This window comes from Macaca fascicularis, chromosome X (genome assembly GCF_037993035.2).
Source record: "Macaca fascicularis isolate 582-1 chromosome X, T2T-MFA8v1.1".
NCBI lineage: Eukaryota > Metazoa > Chordata > Mammalia > Primates > Cercopithecidae > Macaca > Macaca fascicularis.
Genome location: NC_088395.1, coordinates 54759128 through 54785366, shown reverse-complemented (window position 1 = coordinate 54785366; position 26239 = coordinate 54759128). Strand labels below are relative to the sequence as shown.

At 43.3% G+C, this 26239-nt stretch overlaps 1 protein-coding gene across 1 annotated transcript in view; it reads left to right on the top strand.

The window, feature by feature from the left end:
- ITIH6 (inter-alpha-trypsin inhibitor heavy chain family member 6) overlaps positions 1–26239 on the top strand; it is a 43899-nt gene that overhangs the window by 3152 nt on the left and 14508 nt on the right. The window contains exons 3-6 of the mRNA XM_005593681.5: positions 2904–3014; positions 3851–4098; positions 6260–6429; positions 20747–20863. Of these exons, the coding sequence (XP_005593738.3) occupies positions 2904–3014; positions 3851–4098; positions 6260–6429; positions 20747–20863 (646 nt within the window). The remainder of the gene's footprint in view (positions 1–2903; positions 3015–3850; positions 4099–6259; positions 6430–20746; positions 20864–26239) is intronic.

The window sequence follows — 26239 nt, the reverse complement described above, 5'->3', positions numbered from 1 at the left end:
TGGACTGGAGGGGCCAGCTAGGTGGCCAAGAGCTGAGTAGGCAAACAGGGGCAGAATCCACGTAGGGGATGCTGAAGGTGGGAGCAGGACAGTGGTAGTGGATGTGAGAGACCATCGAGGGAGAAACAACCTGACTGTAGTGGAGAATAAGTAAATATAGATGGTGTTTACCTTTTTTCAGCTTATTAGACCTGGTAGATGATAGTACCCTGTTGAGGTGATAAACAAGGGAGCTGGAGCAGATAAAGAGAAAGCTTAGTGGGGCCTCATTAGCCAGTATCACACTTTAGTGTGAATTACAAAAAGGCCCCTGGATTTGGGTAGAGGGACTATCAGATTTACCAGATTAGTGAGCCCAGCACAAGCAGAATATCCGCCCTTGTTCAGCCCCGCTTGTCCCTGTTAGTTGGGAGGAGGTTCTTGTGCCATCAATAATCTGTACAACCTCAAATGCAGCCCTAGGGTGGGTCTAGGCTGTGCCATCAAGAACCTCCCAGCACTTCCCCTGGAGAAGGATTGGGTTAGAGGAGGGAACTGGTATGGAGTCAGAGTCAGGGAGTTTGGGGGAGAAGTGCTGAGGCAGTCAAGGAGGGCTCCCTGAAAGCAGGATTTCCATATGGGTAAGATTTGAAGGGACCAAGATCATTGCATGTTGGGACCCAGGCGAATCGAGGACTGAAAAGAGCAGGCATGGGTCTGGAGTATGGGGGGCTAACCAGAGAAGCTGGCAGTCAAATGATGTAACAGCCAAGTAGTCAGGCAGAATTTCGATTTTTGCTTCAATTGAAAAAAACACCAAAAGAATTTTTTAAAAAAATTAAGCAAAGCAGGCTGGAGGAAATGTTCTTGGGCAGACTCTGTGGAAAGTATGCTGGCTGGAGGCAGCACACACACAGAGGCCCCAGTGTCCTGCTGCCAGACCAGCTCCACCCTACCCCCCTCACACCCCAGGAGACCTTGGGAAGGTGCCAGCTCGGCCCACCCCCCACACTAGCCCAGCCACAGCAATACTCTGTTTCAGTTGCCTAGAAACACTTCTTCCCTGAGTGGTCTTTTCTGCCACCTGCCTATCCTCCCCCAGTGTTTCTGGAAGCTGCTGCCTTGGTCAAGCAACTTTACTGATACCTGTGCCTCAGTTACTCCACTTATAAAATGGAAACCGTTGTACTCACCTCCTACAGAGTTGCACTAACTTTCTCTAGGACACCCAACTATCACTCCTCAAAGGCCAGCTCTGAGCCATCTCTCCCCTTTTCAAGATTTGTCCAAGACTCTCCATTCTCCATGGCAAAAAGTCTTTGCTGCTGTATGAGCTCATTGAGTCTTGTGTTCAAAGCCCCCTATTCTCTAGGCCCACTCAACCACTCCAACTTTCTCTCCATACTTCCCTTTCCTGCCCCTCCACTCCAGCCAAATTTAACTACTTACTGTCCCCTGAAACACTTTCTGTGTTTTCTTGCTGTCTGTCCAGGATGTCCACTCCACAAATAATTGTTGAGCACCTCCCTGTTCCAAGCCATATTCCAGGCACCAGGGGTACAGCAGCAAATAAAGTGGTAAGAAGTCAGACAGATTGTGGATGTCTTCTAAAGATGGAGTAGAAAATCTCTGATGGATTGGATGTGGATTGTGAAACAAAGAGGAGAATCCAACATGACTCTAAGATTTTTAGCTGAGCAACTATGTCCTGAAACAAAGATACCAGAGGAGGAGCAGATTTTGGAGGGGAGAGTTATCAGGAGCTCAGTTTTGGATATGTTCAGCTTGAGGTGTCTATGGAACATTCTAGTGGAGATGTCAAGTAAGAAATTGCATGTATGGGTCTGGAGTTCAGGGCACAAGTCCACACTGGAGATACAGATTTGGGAGTCATCTGTATATAAATGGTATTTAAGGCCATGGTGCTAAATGACATCTCCTAGAGAGCCAATGTAGAAAGAATAGAGGACAGAAGGGGAGAGGGAGGGAGGGGAGAGGATAAAAGGTTGACAGCAGAGCCTTGGAGTGTTCCAAAGGTTTAGAGGTTAGGAAGAGAACGAGCCAACAGAGGAAACTGAGAAGGCATGGCCAGTGAAGATTATTTATCCATATCCTCCTTGTCTTTCAGGCCTAGCTTCAAGGTCACCTTGTCTAGGACCCTTTCCTGAAGACTTGGCCAAAAATGTTCTCTCCCTTCTTTGAGCTTCTTTTCACTTTATTACCTTCCTTAGAGAAATGAGGAAAATGGGGGTAAGCAAGTCTGCTTGTAACTCATCAGTCTCTGAGCTCCCTGAGGACAAGTCCTCCTCCCTAGTCAGACCCTGAAGCCTTTGCAACAATTTGCACACTTCTTTCACAATTTTTACCACTTTTACCACCCATAGTATTTACTTAATATATTTTTATATTAATATGGCCATATTATTTACCCAATATATTTTTTCAACAGTTATACTTTCTGAGATGATCTGAGTTAGTCTTATTGTGAGCAATAATATCTATGAGATCATGGGTTTAATGTGCTAGTTGTATTTTAATAAACATTACTGTAAATACATAACAATTATAACAAAAATATTCGATTATATCATACCTAAAATTATGTTGTGTGCCAAAAGGTAGAATTTATTCAACACTTTGGGAAACACAAAACTCGAATACCAGATCCACCATATGCTGTGTGGCCTCTATTTCCCCATATGACAAATGGAGATAATGATAACTACTTCACTCTGTATCTCCCTCTCCTTTCCTCTTCTTCTCTTCTTGCCACTCACACTGGGGCTTTATGGCACTGTGTTGTTCTTTCTCTTTCCCTGTCTCTATCCTCCTCCTCTTTCTACCTCATGTGTCTCTTTCTCTGCCTCTGACCAACTCTTTATTTTCTCTGTCTCTGCTGTCCCTCCTCTTTCCTGCCCCATTAGGACCATCAACAATAAAGTCTACATTGCAGAAGTCAAAGAGAAGCACCAGGCAAAGAAAATCTATGAAGAAGCCCATCAGCAAGGAAAGACAGCTGCTCACGTAGGCATCAGGTAAGGCCCCATCCAGTCCAAAACATGACTTAATAATCTTAGCTGTGTGATAAGGGGAGATGCACGTTCTCTCTGGTCCTCAGTCTCCATCTCTGCAGAGTGGGGACATGACCTCTACTTCATAGGATCATGTGAAGAATATGTGAGTTAATGAATATCAAAGCCTATAACAGGGTGGGTGTTCAATAAATGGAAATTTATTTCCCCATTTCCACTTTTCTACTGTCAGCAGATTGTGGCTTATTTAAGAATTGGCACCTTCTGGGAAGGTTATATGCAAGTGAGATTTTTCTAAATTGAATTTTGTTTCCTGAGTTCCATTCAGCAGGCAGAAATGTATTGTCTTCCTTCAGTGTTCCCTCCCAGCTTCCAAGAGAGTTTCATGGAGCGAAAACTTTAGCTTTGGCTCCAGCAAACTGAGTTACTGCCATATAAACAAGCTCCTTCAAAAGCATAGGGGAGGGGATAGTGGGAGGGTCTATTTGAAGGGGATGAGGCATTGTATGTAAATTGAAAACTCTTTTGTAAAATGAATCATTAGACCCTAGTTGGTCTGTTCTATATTCAGATCTTCATGGACTAAGTTCCCTTGAGGGTGGACCACCTGTGAGATAATTTAGCAAGCAGAATATTTAGGAGGCTGAATGAGGGAGGGAGAGAGAGATTGATAAGTGGATGCATGGATGACGGACCATGGCCAGTGACTCAGTTGAACCAGAAGCCTAGTCAGGTCTGCTGGGACCAGGGTTGGGGGGAGCAAATCTAGGTCATCTAACAGCCCCTGTACTCCTCAGAAGATCCCTTTCTCTTCCCACCCTCCTCCTTTTCCTGCCTAGGGACCGGGAATCAGAGAAGTTCCGCATCTCCACCAGCCTGGCAGCAGGCACAGAGGTGACTTTTTCCCTGGCCTATGAGGAACTGCTTCAGCGTCACCAGGGCCACTACCAGCTGGTGGTGAGCCTGAGGCCCGGCCGGTTGGTGAAGAGGCTGAGCGTAGAGGTTACAGTGTCAGAAAGGACAGGCATCTCCTATGTGCACATACCACCCCTGAGGACCAGCCGCCTGCGCACCAATGCCCATGCAAGTATGTGGGCAGCACTATAGGTCACCCATTAGACTGGCCTTCACTGAATGAAAACCTTCCCGATTCCACTGGGTTTCCCTCTAGTGCCACTTCTGCTCCGTACTCACTGCCAAGTTCTTTCCTGATTCAGTGAGAAGAGGGCATGTTTGAAGGTGAAAATATTTGGATTTTAACCTTGGCCTGGTCCTTACAAGCTGTATGACCTGGCACATTACAAACTTCCCAGACTCTTGATTTCCCTAAAAAAAAAGTCAGTGATAAGGGAGGGTTTGCTGGGTGGGCTAATGAAATTAAATCGTGTGTTAACCATGCTGAAGGCTGTAGAAGCCACACTAGTCAAATCATGCTTTTCCCTGGATCCCCACTGAGAATGGCAGGACAGTGAGCGCACAGCAACTGCAGGCTCCCTGGAGGACACCATCTCAGGCCCTGAAAGGAAGAGAAGCATCTTGCCTCAGAGACTTGCTTCAAATATCACCTAGAGGTTTTGGAAGGCCAGACTGGCTACATCAGAATCACAACATGGGCTTCTAGAAATGCAGATTCCTGGAGCCAAACCTTCAGGGTCTGGTTCAGTAGCATGGGGGTGGGGCCCAGGAAGCCGTGTCATCAACTAGTCTCAGGCGACCTTGATGTCCAGTCAGGTTGGAGAATCACGGAGCTGGCCTGCTCACCTCATCTGAGATGAGAGGACAGACGCAGAGAAATCCCTGGCTCATGTGGCCGCCCCTCCAAAGCTGCTTAGCATAGGAGGTCCCAACTCATTCAACTGTTGACCCAGAGAGGCACTGGGGTGGACAGTGGATGTAGCAGACACAGACAGACACAGACTGGATCCAAATCCCAGTGTTGACACTCCCTTGATGTGGGACCATCAAAGCCAGTCACTCCACTGCTCGACTTCACTTTTCCCATCTGTAAAATGGACGAGATGCCATCTACAGCTCAGGACCATTGTGAGACTTTGAGAGAATTCCTCCCTCCCAATTACGTGGTGCAGAGAAGATTGCATGATCATTGTACCCGTTAGGACTAGGTGGCACTCACTGAGACGCAGGTATGGCTCCAAACGCTTTACATGAATGGCCTCATTTATTTCCAACAGCACTGCCTATGAAGTAGGAGCTGTGGTCATGCCTGCGCTGTAGATGAGGAGCCAGAGGCCTAGAGAGAATGAGTCGCTTGTTCAGGGACACACAGCAGCAGCCGGGAGCTGGGCCCACAGGCCATTTGAGTTCCTGCAGCCTGCATTCTTCAGCCCTAAGCTATAAATGGCAGGTCCCTCCCCCATTCTCCTTAAAGGTTAAAACAGAGGGTAGAACCAATCCTGTGGGGGAGAAAACAACAAAGAGCTCTGAGAGGAAGGAAGCCAAGGGAATGTATGTGAGCAGGCGCCTCAGAGAGTATGGGGCTCAGTGTGCCCCTGAGCTTCCTGACAGCTGTAGCAGGAAGGGGGGGGGGGGGTGCAGAATTCCCAAGTTTCCATTTTCTGGAAAAAAGGAGGCACAGTGACATTTCTAAATGGACATTTGTCTTGGATTCCAGAGGACTTGCTCTTGTGGCCAGCTCAGCAAACATCCGGGACTAGAGATTCATCTGTTATTTCATGAGACTCTAAAAGGCTTGTTCACACACGTGATGCCCAAAGTCAGAAGGAAGAGAGGGAAGAAGAAATATTAAATCAGATCCAGAGGACAACCTTGCTAGGCTGCTGTTTCCCACAGCAGTGGGGGGATGGGAAGAGACCTAGACCTTGTCTGTGTGTCTGTCTGTCTCTCTCCTGGACACACTCTTACTGCACTGCCTCTCTGGGAGGAGATGTGGGCTGCTGGTCTCCGGACATGCCATGCCTCCAAAGACTTGGCCCCAGGTTGCATGGAAAATGAGGCAGGGTGAGGTTGCCAGCGAGGGCCACATTGCCAGGGCCTGGGAGCTGAGGGCCAGGCTGGGTCTGTCCAGCTGGGCTCGATGGAGGAGGCAGAGAGGAGCTGGCTGTGGGACTGGGAGAGGAGTCTGGGGCAGGTGGAAAGATGTTGTAGGCAGGAGGCACCAGAGGTTTTGGTACCTCCCCAGATAGTGCCCCTTGTGCTGCCCTTTCACTGGTTCTTCTGTCTAGAGAGTCCTTCGTACCATGCCGTCCCAATCCTCCCCACCCATACAGGTGAGGTGGATTCACCCCCATCTACCAGGATCGAGAGGGGAGAGACCTGTGTCCGAATCACCTACAGCCCGACATTGCAAGACCAGTCGGCCATCTCTGGCTCAGGCATCATGGCTGACTTCCTGGTTCAGTACGATGTGGTCATGGAAAACATCATTGGAGATGTGCAGGTGAGGGGGCCTGGGAAAGGGGAGAGAGGATGGGCTCTGGAGTCAGACAGGCCTGAGCAATGCTCAGGCCTCTCCAGCTGTTCACTCCAGTTTCCCTAGGGATAAGCGAGAGCTAGCAAACAAGGATAGGCTGACGTGAAAAGACACATGGCTTCAACCTGGAGAGGCACATCGAATCCCCCAAAGGATTGTAGACCTGGAACTGTCTCCAGTGAATCTAGTGCCCAAAGGACCCATCCCTGACTGAATCAAGTCATAGCCTACTCAAAAACAGTCCATCTGCAAAGTAAACCCTTGGCCACTAATTGGGCATCCGTGTTCATGGGCTCTCATGCATTCTGCAGCTCCTATACTCTTCTGTGTTCTCTTGGGCTTCCTTGCTCTCTGTCGCCTTTTAACAATCCTTATTGCTTCAGTGAAGCCATCTGCCTAAACAGGGAGGCCTTCAATTGTGAGCCTCCACATTCATGAAGAAAGAGCAGAGGTCCCACGCTCTTTCAGATGAGAAAGCACAGAGCACTGATCCCAGGGCCCCAGCGTGAGCACAAAAATGGTGGGGCAGCCTGAGACATCTGGTCCCACTCTGCCTCTCCCACCACAGAACCCTCAACCCCAGCACACAAACCACCCTCCAGTTGCCCCACACCACACCACACCACACCTTTCTCCAAAACACCCAAGCCTGCCTCTCATCTGTGTGAGCGTTTGCTCATGGTGGCCGCTGCCCTGAGAATGACTTCTTCCTCCCTGGTCCACTGCTCGGCATCCTCGTGTTCCTGAAACACTGCCGAAACACCTCCTCCTTGATGACTCCATTCCACCAACAATTCATTTGTCTACCCTGGACTAAAAGTGTCCTATCGTTAAACCTCTTCTCGTGCAACATTCATTCATTCATATGTTGAATGAATATGTGGACTAGGCCAGTCCTGTACTCACTGAATCTGACAACTCACAAGGGAGTCGGACACAGCCACTCATCTCCCTCTGCCATCACCCCATCCTGAAGCACCCAGATACACAGAGCCTTGACAGTCATCAGATGTTCTAGTGTGTGTGTAAGTATGTCATGGGTTCTGTGGGGGTGCCAGTGGAGGGGGGTTTCAGGACCATCATCCTAAAGGAGTTGGAATTTAAGTAAGCATGGGAAACATGAACTGGATGTATCTGCAAGTCGGTCAATAAGGTGAAGGGAAAGGCATGCAGAGAGAAGGAACAGCATGTGCAGAGGCAGAGAGGTGTGGCTCAGTCTGTTGTGTAGGGGGAATAAAAGTTATTCTCCTGCCAGGATAGGAGCTGAGGGTACCTTGCCAGCAGGTGGCAGCAGGGCCTTTAACCTGGTGTTTTGTCATGTGGGTGTGTTTAGTTCTTGGAGGTACCCCTCTGCTCGCTCAAGCTTTACCATCACCACAGCTGCTTGCAGTTGAAATATAGATGGAAGGCATTGACCAGTACAACCAGGAACTTCCATACACTGTGAGCTCTTACCCCTCCTGACACCTGCCAGGAACACTCAGTTCATCTCCCACTTCCTATTTGAGTGTGCCCTTTGTTCAAAGCCCAGCACATCATCAGATCATCCACCCCGCTGGGGCTCACTGGGCACCTAATCTGTGTCATACCTTGTGTTGGCCGACATTGGGAACCCAGAAGGGTATCACATACACAGCCTACTTATCGTTTCTGAGTGAGACACAAAAACCCAATACTGACACTAAGGTAGACGTGCCCTTCCCATGACACACAAGGTAGGATAGAAGCCATAATGAAGAGGAAAGGCAGTTCCAGAAGGTTCCCTGAAGGCGACTAAGGCTGACCTGTGTGTTATGGAATGAATAAAAGTGGGCCATGGGACGGGGCCTGTGGGAGGGAAAGGCATTCCAGCAAAGTGGGGGCGGCACAAGAAAAGAAACAGGCTGAAACTCACCAAACCTGTGTAGCGAATTGCAAATAGCTTGGCGTTCTGGAGCAGAAATTTGAGATGAAAAATCCAAAGAGCCACATAGAAGGCTGGAGAGTCCTGCAGGGCAACAAAAGGAACATGGGATTTGTCCTGTAGGTGAGCAGGGAGCCATGAGAGAAAATGACATTGTGAGGTCGTGTTTACAGGGTCTCAGCCACTGCCTCCAAGCAGCATGGATGGGAGAGGTCGAAGTAGAAGAGGGAAACCTGAGAGAAATGAGACCTGAGCTTGGGCTTTGTCAGTTAGGGATGAAGACGAGGGTGGCCTGGAGAAGTATCCAGCAGAGAAAAGCAACAGGAGGCTGATTGGCTGCAGGGAATGGGGGCCACCCAAGGACTGAAGGCAACACTTAGATTTGTCTCCAGAGTGATCATGTGGATGATGGTGCCCCTGACCAGGAAGACATAAAAGGGCCACGTCGGGGCAGGACAATGAATTCATTGCTTGGGCAGGATGCATCAGAGGTTTCTTGAAACATCCTGGGGCACAGGTCCAACAGTGAGTGTGCACCCACTGGTAAGGGGCAACTGTGGGAGCTCTAGACGGGAGAAGCGATGTGGATTGATTGGTAGGGGTCCTGTGGTGGAAGCCAAGTGACAGAGGGAGGTCACCCAGGGAGCATGTGTGGAGCCAGAAGGGAAAATCCCTGAAGGCACAGCTAAGGTGAAGCGGCCCAATGCAGCAGCTATGGATACCCTCATCAACTGCACACAGCCTGCCCCGAGCCCCAGTCCCCAGCAGTTCACTCCATTGAGCTGCACCAGCATAATCATTTTCTTTTCATGCTTCGACCTGACAAATATTGGGAAGCACTGCGAAGGGAGTGGGCAGACAGAGGCGGTAGGAGAATAAGGAGAGTTCACTGTCACAGATCGCAGGGAAAACTACTTTTGAAGATAGCAGAAGTCATCCATGTTCAGCTGTGATGTTCATGGGTGGGGAAGGCAGTCCCAAGAGACTCAAAATACAGACGTTGGGTTTGTTTTTTAGTAAAGTTGTTACTTTTAATTTTTGAGGGTACACAGTAGATGTATATGTTTATGGGGTAAGTGAGATGTTTTGGTACAGGCATGCAATCCGTAATAATCGCATCACAGGGTACCCATTCCCTCAAGCATTTGTCCCTGTGTTACAGACAATCCATTCATACTCTTTTACTTATTTTTAAATGTACAATTAAATTATTATTGACTATAGTCACCCTGTCGTGCTATCAAATACTAAGTCTTATCCATTATTTCTCACTTTTCTTTGTACCCATTAACCATCCCTGCCTTCTCACCATCTCCCCACTACCCCACTACCCCCAGTCTCTGGTAACCACTCTTCTACTCTCTATCTCCATGAGTTCAACTCTTTTATTTTTTAGATCCCACTAATGAGTGACAACATGCGAGATGTGTCTTTCTGTGCCTGACTTATTTCAGGTAACATCATGATCTCCAGTTCCATTCATGTTGTTGCAAATGACAGAATTTCATTCTTTTTTGTAGCTAAATAGTACTCCATTGTGTATCTGTACCACCTTTTCTTTATCCTCTCATCTGTTGATGGACACTTAGGTTGTTTCCAAGTCTTGGCTATTGTGAACAGCACTGTAACAAAAAGGAGGGTACAGATATCTCTTGGATACACTGATTTTCTTTCTTTTGGGTACATACCCAGAAGTGGAATGGCCGGATTGTATGATAAAACTCTAATTTTTAGTTTATTGAGGAGCCTCCAAACTGTTCTCCATATGGTTGAACTAATTGACATTCCCACCAGCAGTGTATGGGAGTCCCTTTTCTACACATCCTCGCCAGCATTTCTTATGGCCTGTCTCTGGGATAGAAGCCATTTTAGCTGGGGTGAAATGATATCTCATTGTAGTTTTTGATTTTCACTTCTCTGATGATCAGTGATGTTGAGCACCTTTTCATATGTCTGTTTGCCATTCGTATGTCTTCTTTTGAGAAATACCTGTTCAAATCTTTTGCCCTTTTTTGATTAGATTTTTAGACTTTTTTCCTATGGAGTTGTTTGAGCTCCTTATGTATTCTGGTTATTAATCCCTTGTGAAATGGGTAGTTTGCAAATATTTTGTCCCATTCTATGGGTTGTCTCTTCACTTTGTTGATCATTTCCCTTGCAGTGTGGAAGCTTTTTAACTTGATGTGATCCCATTTGTCCGCTTTTACTGTGGTTGCTTGTGCTTACTGGGTATTATTCAAGAAATTTTTGCCCAAACCAATGCCCTGGAGATTTTCCCAGGGTTTTCTTGTAGTATCAATAGTATCATAGTTTGAGGTCTGAGATTTAAGTCTTTAATCAATTTTGATTTGATTTTTGTATATGGTGAGAGAGAGGTCTAGTTTCATTATTCTGCATATGGATATCCAGTTTTCCCAGCACCATTTATTGAAGAGACTGTTCTGTCCCCAATGTATGTTCTTGGCTTCTGTGTTGAAAATCAGTTCACTATAGGTTAGTGTATTTGTTTCTGGGGTCTCTATTGTTTTCCCTTGGTCTATGTGTCTGTTTCTATCCCAGTACCAGTCTGTTTTTGTTGCTATAGCTCTCCAGTATAATTTGAGGTCAGATAATGTGATTCCTCCAGTTTTGTTCTTCTGGCTTAGGATAGCTTTGGTTATTCTGGGTCTTTTCTGGTTCCATTTAGATTTTAGGATTGTTTTTTCAATGTCTGTGAAGAATCTCTTTGCGATTTTGATAGGGATTGCTTTGAATCTGTAGATTACTTTGGGTAGTATGGACATTTTAGCAATATTGATTCTTCCAGTCCATGAACATGGAACATCTTTCCATTTTTTAGTGTCCTCTTCGATTTTCTCTAACAGTGTTTTATACTTTTCATTATAGAGATGTTTCACTTCTTTGGTCAAGTTAATTCCTAGTATTTAATTTTGTTTGTGGCTATTGTAAATGGGGTTTCTTTTTAATTTTCTTTTTCAGATTTTTCACTGTTGGCATTTAGAAATGCTACTGATTTTGTTTTGTTGATTTTGTATCCCGCAACTTTCCTGCATTTGTTTATCAGTTCTAATATATTTTGTGGGATCTTTAGGGTTTTCCAAGTATAAGATCAGATGATCTGCAAACAAGGATAATTTGACTTTTTCCTTTCCAATTCGGATGCCCTTTATTTCTTTCTCTTGTCTGATTGGTCTAGGTAGGCCTTCCAGTACTTTGTTGAATAACAGTGGTGAAAGTGAGCATCCATATCATGCTCCAGCCCTTGGGGGAAAGGCTTTCAGTTTCTCCCCATTCAGTATAATACTAGCTGTGGGTCTGTCATATATGGCTTTTATTATGTTGAGGTATGTTCCTTCTATCCCCAGTGTTTTGAAGGTTTTTGTCATGAAGAAATGTTGAGTTTTATTAAATGCTTTTTCAGCATCAGTTGAAATGATCGCATGGTTTCTGTCCTTCATTCAGTTGATACAATGTATCACATTGATTGCTTTGCATATGTTGACCCATCCTTGCATCCCAGGGATAAATCCCACTTGGTCATGATGATCTTTGGAGTGTGTTATTGAGTTCAGTTTGTTAGTATTTTGTTGAGGACACTCACATCCATATTCATCAGAGTCATTGACCTATAGTTTTCATTTTTTGATGTGTCTTTGGTTTTGGTATCTGGGCAATACCGACCATGTAGAATGAGTTTGGAAGTATTCCATCCGCCTCTATTTTTTGTAATAATTTGAGTAGGATTTGTATTGGTTCTTCTTTAACTGTTTGGTAGAATTCAGCGGTGAAGTCATCAGGTCCTGGTCCTTTCTTTACTGGGAGATTTTTTTTTTATCATGGCTTTGATCTTGTTGCATGTTATTGTTCTGTTCATGTTTGAATTTCTTCATGCTTCAGTCATGGTTAGGTTGTATGTGTCTAGGAATTTGTCCATTTCTTCTCGATTTTCTTTTTGTTAATTTAACTTTTAAGTTCAGGGGTACACATACAGGTTTGTTATATAGGTAAATGTGGGTCATGGGGGTTTGTTGTACAGATTATTTTGTCACCCCAGTATTAAGCCTAGTACCAATTAGTTATTTCTATTTTATTATTATTATTATCATTATTATTATTTTGAGACAGAGTTTCACTCTTGTTGCCCAGGCTGGAGTGCAATGGCACAATCTCGGCTCACCACAACCTCGGTCTCCTGCGTTCAAGCGATTCTCCTGCCTCAGCCTCTTGAGTAGCTGGGATTACAGGTGTGTGCCACCACGCCCAGATAATTTTGTATTTTTAGTGGAGATGGGGTTTCTCCGTGTTGGTCAGGCTGATCTCGAACTCCCGACCTCAGGTGATCTGCCCGCCTCCAGTTTTGAAAGTGCTGGGATTACAGACATGAGCCACTGCGCCCAATCCCGTTAGTTATTTTTCCTGATTCTCGCTCTCCTACCACACTCCACCCTCTGACAGGCCCCAGTGTGTGTTGTTCCCCTCTATGTGTCTATGTGTTCTCATTATTTAGTTCCCACTCATAATTGAGGACATGCAGTATTTGTTTTTCTGTTCCTGTGTTAGTTTGCTAAGGCTAATGGCCTCCAGCTTCTTCTCTGTTCCTGTTAAAAACATAATCTCATTGTTTTTAACGGTTGCATACTATTTCATGGTGTATATGTACCATATTTTCTTATCCAGTCTATCACTGATGGACATTTAGGTTGATTCCATGTCTTTGCTATTGTATATAGTGCTGCAATGGACATACGTATGCATGTGTCTTTATAATAGAAAAACTTACACTCCTTTGATTATATACCCAGTAATGGGATTGCTGGGTCAAATGCTATTTCCGATTTTAGGTTTTTGAGGAATTGCCACACTGTCTTCCATAGTGGTTGAATTAATTTGTGCTCTCACCAACAGAATTTAAGCATTCCCTTTTCTCTGCAACCTTGCCTGCATCTGTTGCTTTTGGACTTTTTAATAGTAGCCATTCTGACTGGTTGTGAGATGGTATCTCATTGTGGTTTTGATTTGTGTTTCTCTAATGATCAACGATGTTGAGCTTTTTTTCATATGATTGTTAGCCGCATGTATGTCTTCTTTTGAGAAGTGTCTGTTCATGCTTTTCCTTACTTTTTAATGTGGCCGCTTGTTTTTTTTCTTGTAAATTTGTTTAAGTTCCTTATAGATGCTGCATATTAGACCTTTGTCAGATGCATAGTTTGCAAACATTTTCTTATGTCTGTTCACTCTGTTGATGGTTTTCCTTGCTATGTAGAAGCTGTTTAGTTTAATTGGATCCCACTCGTCCATTTTTGCTTTTGTTGCAACTGCTTTTGGCATCTTCATCATGAAATCTTTGCCCTTTCCTGTGTCCAGAATGGTATTGCCTAAATTGTCTTCCAGGGTTTTTATAGTTTGGGGCTTTACATTTAAGTTTTTTAACATCTTGAGTTAATTTTTGTATATGGTATGAGGAAGGGGTCCAGTTTCACTTTTCTGCAAAAGATTTGCCTGTTATCCCACCACCATTTACTGAATAGGAAACCCTTTCCTCATTGCTTATTTTTGTCAGGTTTGTTGAAGATCAGATAGTTGTAGATGTGTGGCCTTATCCTGGGTTCTCTAGCCTCTTCTAGATTTTCTAACTTATTGGCATATAATTGCTCATAGTAGGCATTAATGATCCTTTGAATTTCTGCAGTATCACTTTGTAATGTCTACTTTTTCATCTCTGATTTTATTTATTTCGATCTTCTCTTTTTTTTAACTAGTCTGGGTAAAGGTTTGCCAATTTTGTTAAACTTTAAACAAAAGAAATCCTTTTTGTTTCCTTGATCTTTTATATTGTTTTCTTCATTTCAATTTCTTTATTTGTATTCTCATCTTTATTTTTTGTTTCCTTCTACTAATTTAGGGTTTGGTTTGCTCTTGCTTTTCTGGTTCCTTAAGATGCATCGTTATGTTGCTTACATTTTTCTTCTTCTTTGATGTAGGCACTTATAGCTATAAAGTTCCCTCTGAGAACTGCTTTTGCTGTATCTCATAGGTTTTGGTATGTTGTCTTTACATTGTCATCTGTTTCAAGAAATTTTTCAATTTCTTCATTGACCCACTGTTCATTTAGGAGCATGTTGTTTAATTTCCGTGTATTTCTATATCTTCCAAAGTTCCTTTTGTTATTGATTTCTAGTGTTATTCCATTGTGGTCAGAGAAGATGTTTGATGGTATTTGAATTGTTTTAAATTTTCAGTCTTGCTTTGTGACCTGATATATGGTCTGTCTTTGAGAATGAATCATGTGCTGAAGAAAAGAATGCATATTCTGCAGCCATTGGATGAAATGTTCTGTAAATATCTATTAGGTTTCTGAACTATAGTGCAAATGAAGTCCAATGTTTCCTTGTTGATTTTCTGTCTGGAAGATGTCCAGTGCTGAATGTGTGGTCTTGAGGACTCTAGTGATTGTCATGTTGGAGTCCATCTCTCCCTTTAGCTCTAATAATATTTACTTTATATATCTTTGTTCTCCAGTGTTGGGTACATATATTTTCACAATTGTTATATCCTCTTGCTAAATCGACCCCTTTATCATTATATTGTTACCTTCTTTGTCTCTTCTTGTAGATTTTGTCTCTGTATGGCTCCTCCTCATCTTTTTTGTTTGTTTGTTTCCATTGGCATGGAATACCATCTTTCATCCCTTTATTTGTAGTCTATGTGTGTCTTTATAGATGAAATGTTTTTCTTATAGGCAATAGATCAGTGAGTCTTATTTTTTTAATCCATTCAGCCACTCTATGTCTTTTGATTGGAGAGGTAAGCCCATTTACATTTGATGTTATTATTGACAAGTAAGAATTTATTCTTGCCATTTTGTTATTGGTTTTCCTATTTTGTTTTTTTGTTTTGTTTTGTTTTGTGGTCTGCTCGTCCTTCTTTTTTCCCTTCCTGTCTTCCTTTTAGCAAGATTATTTTCTTTGGTAATATGATTTAGTTTCCTACTTTTTTATTTTCTGTGTATCCTTTGTATGTTTTTTGTTTTGAGGTTACCATGAGGCCTGTCAATACTATCTTATTAACCATTATTTTAAGCTGATAACAACTTAACACTGTTTGCACTAACAAACAAGCAAAAAGAAAACTAATAAAAACTCTATGCCTTAACTTCATCCTCTTGCTTTTTATTTCTTTGTTGTTTCTATTTGTAATTCCTTGTACTGTGTCTTGAAAAGTTGTTTACTTAGTACTTTTGATTAGGTTATCATTTAATCTTTCTACTTAGCATGAGAGTGGTTTATATGCCACTGTTACATTGTTATAATATTTTGTGTTTTTCTGTGTACTTACTATTACCAGTGAGTTTTGTACCTTCAAGTGATTATTTATTGCTCAGTAATGTCCTTTTCTTTCTGATTCAAGTACTCCCTTTAGCATGTCTTGTAGGACAGGTCTGGCAACGATGAAATCCCTCAGCTCTTTTTTGTCTGGGAAATTCTTTATTTCTCTTTCACGTTTGAGGGATATTTTCTCCAGATATACTATTCTAGGGTAACAGTAGTTTATTCCTTCAGTGTTTTAAATATGTAATGACACTCTCTCAGCCTTAAAGATTTCCACTGAAAAGTCTGCTGACAGAAATATTGGAGATGTATTGTCTGTTATTTGTTTCTCTTCTCTTGCTGCTTTTAGGATCCTTTCTTTATCCTTGACCTTTGGGAGTTTGATTATTAAATTCCTCAAAGTAGTCTTTTTTGGGTAAAATCTGCTTGGTGTTCTGTCACCTTCTTGTATCTGGATATTGATATCTTTCTCTTGGTTTGGAAAGTTCTCTGTTATTATCCCTCTGAATAAACTTTCTACCCCTATCTCTTTCTCTATCTCTTCATTAGGGCCACTAACTCTTAGATTTGCCCGTCTGTGGCTATTTTCTAGATCGTGTAGGCATGCTTCATTGCTTCTTTTTTTTTTTTTCTTTTGTCTCCTCTGACTGTTTATTTTCAAATAGCCTATCTTGTAATTCACTAATTATTTTTTCTGCTTGAACAATTCTGCTTTTAAAAAACTCAGGTACAGGCCGGGTGCAGTGGCTCACACCTTTAATCCCAGCACTTTGGGATGCTGAGACAGGTGGATCACTTGAGGTCAGGACTTTGAGACCAGCCTGGACAACATAGTGAAACCTTGTCTCTACTAAAAATACAAAAATTAGCTGGGCATGGTGGCACATGCCTGTAATCCCAGCTACTCGGGAGGCTGAGGTGGGAGAATCGCTTGAACCCAGGAGGCAGAGGTTGCAGTGAGCCAACATCGTGCCACTGCACTCCAGCCTGGGTGACAGAGGGAGACTCTGTCTCAAAAAAAAAAAAGACTCTGGTGCATTTTTCAGTATGTCAATTGCATTTTCCAGAATTTCTGCTTGATTATTTTAAATTATTGCAATCTCATTGCAATCTCTTTGTTACTTTCATCTGATAGAATTCTGAATGCCTTCTCTGTGTTATCTCAAATTTCTTGGAGTTTCCTCAACACAGCTATTTTGAATTCTCTGTCTGAAAGGTCACATATCTCTATTTCTTCAGAATTGGTCCCTGGTGACTTATTTAGTTTATTTGGTAATGTCATGTATTTTCCTGGATTGTCTTGATACTTTTAGATGTTCTTCTGTGTCTGGGCATTGAAGAGTTAAGTATTTATTACAGTCTTCACCGTCTGGGCTTGCTTGTACCTGTCCTTCTTGGGAAGGCTTTCCAGATATTCGAATGTATGTATATGTTGTGATCTAAGCTGTATCTGCTTTAGGGGCACCCCAAGCCTCGTAATGCTGTGGTTCTTGCAGACTCATAGAAGTATTGTCTTGATGGTCTTGGACAATATCTGGGAGAATTCTTTCCATTACCAGGCAGACTAATTCGCTTTCCTTACTTTCTCCCAAAGTCTCTCTCTCTCTCTCTCTCTCTCTCTCTCTGTTGTGAGCCACATGAAGCTGGGGGTGGATTGACACAAGCACTCTTGTGGCCACCACCTATGACTGCGTTGGGTCAGACTTGAAGCCAGCGCAGTACTGGGTCTCACCCAGGCCTGCTGTAACACGTCCCGGCTTCTGCCTATGTTCACTCAAGACCCTGAGGCTGTACAATCAGAAAGTGTCAAAAACAACCGGGCCTGTGTCCTTCACTTTGGGATAGTGAGTTCCCTCAGGCCCTGGGTGGATCCAGAGGTGCCATCCAGGAGCCAGAGACTAGAGTCAATCACCTTAGAATTCTACCTGGTTTTCTATTGTCCTGCTGGTAAACTGGCAGTCAAACCACAAAATACACTTCTTCTCACTCTTCCTTCCCCTTTTCAAAGGCAGAAGAGCCTCACCTCATGGCCACTGCCACCACAACTCACAAGGAATACTGACAGATAACCACCGATGCTCCCTTAAGGCCCCAAGGTTCTTCAGTCAGCTTGTGCTATATGCTGCCTATCCTTAGCCTCACCTTTCAGGGCAGTAGGCTCTTCTCTGGCCTAGGGGAGGACCGGAAGTTGGATTCTAGGCCATCCAAGAGCCAATGCCTAGAATCTAGGACCTTAAGAGCCTGCTTGGTGCTCTACACCCTTGTGGCCAAACTGGTACTTAAGCTTCAAGACAATGTCCCATTTACTTTATCCTCTGCTTTTGTAAAAGATAAGCACTCTCTCCTAATAGCCACTGCAGCTTGGAATGTGCATCACCTAAAGCCAGCAAGTCTCAGAGTCTCACCCAAGGCCCTCAATGTAGTACCTGGGCATTATTGTTGGCTATTCAGGGCCCAAGGGCTCTTCATTTAGCAGGTGAAGAATGCAGCCAGAACTGGGTCCTTCCCTTCAAGGCAGCAGGTTTCCTTCTAGCCCAGAGTGTGTCTAGAAATGTGTTTTGGGAGTTAGGGCCTGGAAAAGGAGCCTCACAACTCTTACTGGTGCTCTATCCTGCTGCGGCTGAGCTGGTATACAAGATGCAAGACAAAGTCTTTTCCACTCTTCCCTCTCCTGTCTTCAAGCAGAATGAAGGGGTCTCTTTTGGAGCCACAAGCTGTGGAGCCTGGGGTTAGAGGAGGGGTGATGCTAGCACTCACTTAACTGCCCCAGTTGGTGTCTCAGTAGGTTGTGTGCCCCCTAAGTCCACTGTCTCTGGGCCCAGTTCAGCACTAGGCCCCTACTAGGAGTTGCAGTCCTTGTGTCTAGGCTGTCTTTCAAGTTTATTTGGAGCCCTAAAGCACTTTAGTCCATGGTGGCAAGGCTTGCAGGAGCTCAAGTGCCAACTGCTGACATGCTGACATGGGTAATTCATGTGTAGCTAGGACTGTTTTGAATGCTTCCTCCATATGCAGGCATCAGCCGAGTTTGGTTCAGTTTTTTTTGTTGTTTTTTGTTTGTTTGTTTGTTTGTTTTTTAGTGCTCTAAAAGGGCAACACTGAGGTCAATGCCTCACAATAGCTGCGCTCTCCCTCCCCTAACACAAAGAAATGCTCTTGCACACCGTGCCTCCTCTGCTGGGGGCAGACTTGGAGGGTGGAATAGGGGTGGTGTCAGCAATTCAAGACTGTTCTTCCAGTGCCTCTTTCGTTGATATGAACTTAAAACCAGGTACAGAGCTCTTGGTTCTTTTGAAGGTGCTTATTTGTGTGTAGATGGTTGTTAAATTGGTGTCCTTCCTAGGGGTACGATTGGTGGAGCTTTTTATTCCACCATCTTGCTTCACCCCTCTTCCAGCCACTGAGTTTGGAGGCAAGCTAGTCACGGTTGCCTTTAGTGAGGGAAGTGTCTATGCGGGGTGGGCACAGTAGCTAGTCTGTGGTGGTCCCCGGGAGTGATCTTCATTTGAGCCCATTGAGGGTGCCCACTTTCTCAGCCTGTGATGCTCCAGGGAAAAAAGAGGCTAGAGAGACATTTGGGAGTGGACTGGGGACAAGAGCTAGTCTTAGTGCATGGAAAAGACAAAACAATTCTATATTTCAAGGAAGACCCAGTGGGGTACATGTTAAAGGGGGTTGGAGAGAGTGGACCTGACGAGTACTGGAGGGGCTGGGCACTTGGAGTGCATGGGGTCCAAGGCAGGACCACCTTTCCTTAGGCTGAGGGAGGAGGTGTATGGGGATGTGGACCCTGTAGAAGGGTGGGGTGGGCAGTCAAAGTGTCCCTGGCTCTGTGCTCTTAATTCTCTCCTTGAGTCAGGTAGGTAGGATGGAATGACTGCTGAGGTGACTGGGAGAGGTTGGTGAGCAAGGTCCTGCCCGTGGGTTATGTGATAGGAAGTGGGGGCCCCGGTGGGCATGGGATCAGGGAAAGGTAGGCATGAATTTCCTGGGAGCTCTCACCAGCCCAGGTGTGGGAGGTGTGCAGAAGCCACTGGGTTCCGCTCCTGGATTGGGCAGTTGTAGTGTGGGTGACACAGGCCTTTTTGAACTGTACCAGAGTGCCAGGATTAGTGGAGACAGAGAATGCAATTGCACATGTGAATTAATTCAAAGGCTGGAATGGAGGGGAAGAACAGGATGTCCTCCCATCTTCTCTTTCCCCCTGAGAAGGAAGAGGCAATGTCCAGCCTTGTGGTCAGAGAGTGCCTGAAGGGCAGAGAGGAGCAAAAGCCTGTGACCCTGGGCAGAGCCTCCTTCAGCTTCAGGGGAGCACAGACCCTCAGCCAGCGCAGACATCCCTGAGCTGAGCTGAGACTGGTCCTGAGGGACCCTCCTAGCCTCCCTCCCCTTCCCTCAGCTGTCCCAGCCCGGAGGCTCAGCAGAGGGAGGAATGGAGTGGGGGAGGGGAGTCAGCAGCCAATCACATCCAGGACAGCCCAAGGCATCTGTACCTGGTGTAACCAATCCCCTCTGAATAAACAACTCACTCTGCTTAGGCTCCCTCCTCCTCTCCCTGCTCTGCCCAGCAACAGCAGAAAGGTTTTAGGAGGAGAGGGAGGCCCTGCAACTCCCAGCCCCTGGCAGCAAAGAGCTGGGCCCCAGGCTCACTCTATACAGGGAGGTTAAAACAATACTTGAAGTTCCTGCAGCCCAGGCAAAATATCCCTAGGGACCCTTTAAGCTGTGCAAGCCCAACTCTCTCACAGACAGGAACTCACATATTGCAGAGATCCTGATCCTTGGAGTGCTGGGCTACAAGCCTGTCTCATTCCCTCCACAGCTCTGGGGCAGGCCCCGGGATGAAGGTCGGAATGGCAGAGACGTGGTTCTGGTGAAGGAGATGGACAGTGAGCAAACAGTCACACACATGCCTGTTTAGAAACAGTGAGAAGTCCTGGAGTCCTGGGAAACAAAGCACAGTGTTATGAAGGAAAATAAGAGGGGACCTGATTTAGATTGGCTTTCACAGTCCTTCTTGGTTTTACTTTTTTTTTTTTTTTTTTTTTTTGTCCAGATTTACGATGGCTATTTCATTCACTACTTTGCCCCCAGAGGCCTTCCACCTATGGAGAAGAATGTGGTTTTTGTTATTGATGTAAGCGGCTCCATGTTTGGTACCAAGATGGAACAGGTAACAAGGATCCTGGAAGCCCTTCTTAGTCCTAGTATCAGAAGACCCAGAAAGCGGAGAGTGTGGTAACAATGGGACCCTGGGAGGAGAGATTCCACCATCCCATGACCCTTGAGTCTTACAGGCTTGGGCCTACCCTATGGTCCTGGTATCTTACCTAACAGGAGCCTGTGGACCTGGAGCCACAGAGTCCTAAGAACATTGACACATTGGTCAATGTGAAACCATTGAGACCCTCAACCACAAAAGCCCAGGGTCATATAGGACCCTCAAGCTAGAGCACCCTAGGATCCCAGAATCCAGAAGCAAGAAAACCTTAGGTCACAGAGACTCTGAGTCTTCCTGAGGCCACAAGGTTTTGGGTCTTTGCTATTTTTTTTTTTTTTTTTTTTTTACTTTAAAGGCCTAATAGTATAGAGTATTGGCATTATAGAGTTAGAAACTATAGATTCAGGAGCAATATCAATTTTAATCTTGTTGCACTTCTACCACTGTGCCCATGGGTCAGAGTTCTGAGGCCGTAGACCAAGCACGCTTTGACTTTAGCCCTTGAATCCATAAAGTTCTGCAAGCAGCATTTCATACCATAATACCCTGGAGCTTTTTGTTCTGGTATCTTGCAATTATATAACGGTTGCTCCTTAATCTTTCAATCACATAGCCCTTGGGACCTAAGGCTGAGTTTGTTTTACCAGAGTCGAGCAACCTGGGGAAAAATGGGTAGTACCCCAAGCCAGCTCCCCAGCCCCAGTGTAGCAGGAGGGATCTCCCCAAATCCAGCCCTTTCTTGCCTTTTTGTCTCAATCAAGAGGGGTAAAATCTCAGAAACACTTGTAAAGTTTCTATATCAGGGACATCAATTCACTAAAAGACTGAGACCTCCTCATAAGAGTATAGAATGCTTCCTCTCACTCCACACATTATCACCACATCAACTGGGCTCCTCGACAATAATGGAAAGTTACAGCTGATAGAACTACAAGCCCAAACCCTATTTAAGAAAATGTTACTAGGGAAAACCAAAGACAACAGAAGCAACAAAAATATGGACACTAGAAGTAATTTTGGCCAGGCACGGTGGCTCCCACTTGTAATCCTAGCACTTTGGGAAGCTGAGGTAGGCAGATCACTTGAGCCCAGGAGTTTGAGACCAGCCTGGGCAACATGGCAAAACCCTGTCTCTACTAAAAATACAAAAATTAACAAGGTGTGGTGGTGCACACCTGTAGTCCCAGCTACTCAGGAGGCTGCCTTTGGAAAATGGCTTGAGCCCAGCGAGTGGAGCTTGCAGTGAGCCAAGATCGCACCACTGCTCTCAGGCTGGGGCAACAGAGCAAGACCCTGTCAAAAAAAAAAAAAAGGAGTAATTTTAGCCTCTGACACCTAAAACTGCTCCAAACAGGAAACATTACCTAACTCATAGCCAGATAAACTTAAAACCCCACACTAAATGCCATTTAGTTTATTTCCTTTTACCTGATATATCATGTCTGGCTTTCAACCTAAAATGAGAAGGCATGCTAAAAGGAAAAAAAACACTGTCTGAAGAGAGTAAACAAACATCACAGCCAGACTTCAATATGTTAGAGATGTTGAAATTATCAAACAATTTTATTTTTTATTGAAATATTTTTTTCCAACTTTTATTTTAGGTTCAGTGGATACACGTGCAGGTTTGTTACATGGGTAAATTCAGTATTGCAGGTGTTTGGTGTACAGATTATTTTGTCACCCAGGTAATAAGCACAGTATGTAGTATATCATTTTTCAATCTTCACCCTTCTCTGACCTTCCACCCTCAAGGAGGCCCCAGTGTCTGTTGTCCCCTTCTTTGTGTACATGTGTGTTCAATGTTTAGCTCCCACTGATAAGTGAGAACATGTAACATTGGTTTTCTGCTCCTGCATTACCTCACTTAGGATGATTGCCTCCAGTTCCCATCCCTGTTCCCACAAAGGACAGGATTTCATTCTTTTTTATGGCTGCATAGTATTTCATGGTGTATATGTACCACATTTTCTTTATCAAGTCCACTATTGATGGGCATTTAGGTTGATTCCATGTCTCTGCTATTGTGAATTGTGCTGCAGAACGACTTATATTCCTTTGGATATATACCCAGTAATGGGATTGCTGGGTCAAATGGTATTTCTGTTTTTAGATCTTTGAGGAATCGCCACACTATCTTCCACAATGGTTGAACTAATTTACCCTCCCACTGACAGTATATAAGCACTCCCTTTTCTCCACAACCTTGCCAGCATCTGTTGTTGTTGTTTTTTTAACTATTTAATAGCCATTCTGACTGGTGTGAGATGGTATCTCATTGTGGTTTTGATTTCCATTTCTCTAATGATCAGTGATGTTAAGCATTTTTTTCGTATGATTGTTGTCCACATGTATGTCTTCTTTTCAGAAGTATCTGTTCATATCCTTTGCCAATTTTTTAATGGGTCAAACCGAGAATTTTTAAACCCATGATTAATATGCTGTGGAAACTAATGATAGAGTGCACCACAAATAAGGACAACACATGGTAATGTAAGCAGAGACATGAAAACCCTAGGAAAATAAAAAGGAAATACTGAATATCAGAAATACTGTAACAGGAATGAAGAATCCCTTTGATTCACTCATCAGTAGACTGGACATGGTTGGGTAAAGAATCAATGAGCTTGAAGATACATTCATAGAAATTCCTGAAGCTAAAAAACAAAAATAAAAAAGAATTTTAAGAAACACCCTAGAATATTCAAGAATTGTGGAACAATTTTAAAAGTGTTACATATGCATCATGGAAATAATAGAAGGAGAAGAAAGAGAGAAAGGAACAGAAGAAATACTTGAAGTAATAATAGATACAAATTTTCCAAAATGAATTATGCACACCAACCTCAGGTCCAAGAAGCTTAGGAGAACACAAAGCAGGATAAATACTAAACAATCTACACCTAGGCATATCATATTCAGACAGCAGAAAAATCTTTTAAAAAGCCAGAGTAAAAAGTACCTTACCTATAGAAGAGCAAAGATGGGAACTATATCAGACTTTTCTTCAGAAACCATGGGAGCAAGAAGAAAGTAGAGTGAAATACTGCAAGTGTTGAAGGGAAAAACCCACCAGCCTAGAATTCTGTATACATCAAAATGATTATTCCAAAGTAAAGAAAAATAAAGACTTTCTCAAACAAACAAAAATTTTGGGAATTGTCACCAACAAACTTGCTTTGCAAGAAATGTTAAAAGCAGTTCTACATAGAGGAAGAAAATGATATATCTCAGATACTTGGATCTACATAAAGAAAGGAAAAGTGTTAGAGAAGGAATAAAGGAAGGTAAAATAAAATACTTTAGTTTTCTTATTAGCTGACCTAACAGATAATATTTTTCAAAATAATAATAAACAATAATGTATTTAGTGAATGTAGCTTATGAATAAGTGAAATTGTTAATGAAAGTAATATTGTATAGGATGGGAGGGAATAATTGGGAATACTCTGTTACAAGGTACTTGCACTATGCATAAAGCTGTATAGTGTTATTTGAAAGTGGATTTGGATTGGTTGTAAATGTATACTGTAAACTCTAGGGGAACTGCTAAAATGTTTGAAGTCTAATGCATATGCTAAGAGAGAAGATAAAACAGGATCATGTAAAATGTCCAATTAAAACTAGAGAAGCCAGAAAATGAGTGGAAGAAATAAGAATAAATAATTTTAAAAGAAGAGAAAACATTTACAACTATGGCAAATATTAAACCAGCTATGTCAGTAACGACTGTAATCATAAATGGTTTAAATATACCAATTAAAAGACAGAGACTCTCAGTGTGGATAATAAAATAAGACCCAATTGTAGGTTGTTTATAAGAAAACCACTTTAAATATAAAGACACAGAGACAGATAAACAAGACAGAAAGTTAACAAGGATATCCAGGAATTGAACTCATCTCTGCAGCAAGAAGACCTAATAGACATCTATAGAACTCTCCACCCCAAATCAACAGAATATACATTCTTCTCAGCACCACATCGCACTTATTCCAAAATTGACCACATAATTGGAAGTAAAGCACTCCTCAGCAAATGTACAAGAACAGAAATTATAACAAACTGTCTCTCAGACCACAGTGCAATCAAACTAGAACTAAGAACTAAGAAACTCAATCAAAACCGCTCAACTACATGGAAACTGAACAACCTGCTCCTGAATGACTACTGGGTACATAAAGAAATGAAGGCAGAAATAAAGATGTTCTTTGAAACCAACGAGAACAAAGATACAACATACCAGAATCTCTGGGACACATTTAAAGCAGTGTGTAGAGGGAAATTTATAGCACTAAATGACCACAAGAGAAAGCTGGAAAGATCTAAAATTGACACTCTAACATCACAATTAAAAGAACTAGAGAAGCAAGAGCAAACACATTCAAAAGCTAGCAGAAGGCAAGAAATAACTAAGATCAGAGCAGAACTGAAGGAGATAGAGACACAAAAAACCCTCCAAAAAATCAATGAATCCAGGAGTTGGTTTTTTAAAAAGATCAACAAAATTGACACACCGCTAGCAAGACTAATAAAGAAGAAAAGAGAGAAGAATCAAATAGATGCAATTAAAAATGATAAAGGGGATATCACCACCGACCCCACAGAAATACAAACTACCATCAGAGAATACTATAAACAGCTCTACGCAAATAAACTAGAAAATCTAGAAGAAATGGATAATTTCCTGGACACTTACACTCTTCCAAGACTAAACCAGGAAGAAGTTGAATCCCTGAATAGACCAATAGCAGGCTCTGAAATTGAGGCAATAATTAATAGCCTACCAACCAAAAAAAGTCCAGGACCAGATGGATTCACAGCTGAATTCTACCAGAGGTACAAGGAGGAGCTGGTACCATTCCTTCTGAAACTACTCCAATCAATAGAAAAAGAGGGAATCCTCCCTAACTCATTTTATGAGGCCAACATCATCCTGATACCAAAGCCTGGCAGAGACACACAAAAAAAAAAAGAGAATTTTAGACCAATATCCCTGATGAACATCGATGCAAAAATCCTCAATAAAATACTGGCAAACCGGATTCAGCAGCACATCAAAAAGCTTATCCACCATGATCAAGTGGGCTTCATCCCTGGGATGCAAGGCAGGTTCAACATTTGCAAATCAATAAACATAATCCAGCATATAAACAGAACCAAAGACAAGAACCACATGATTATCTCAATAGATGCAGAAAAGGCTTTTGACAAAATTCAACAGCGCTTCATGCTAAAAACGCTCAATAAATTCGGTATTGATGGAACGTACCTCAAAATCATAAGAGCTATTTATGACAAACCCACAGCCAATATCATACTGAATGG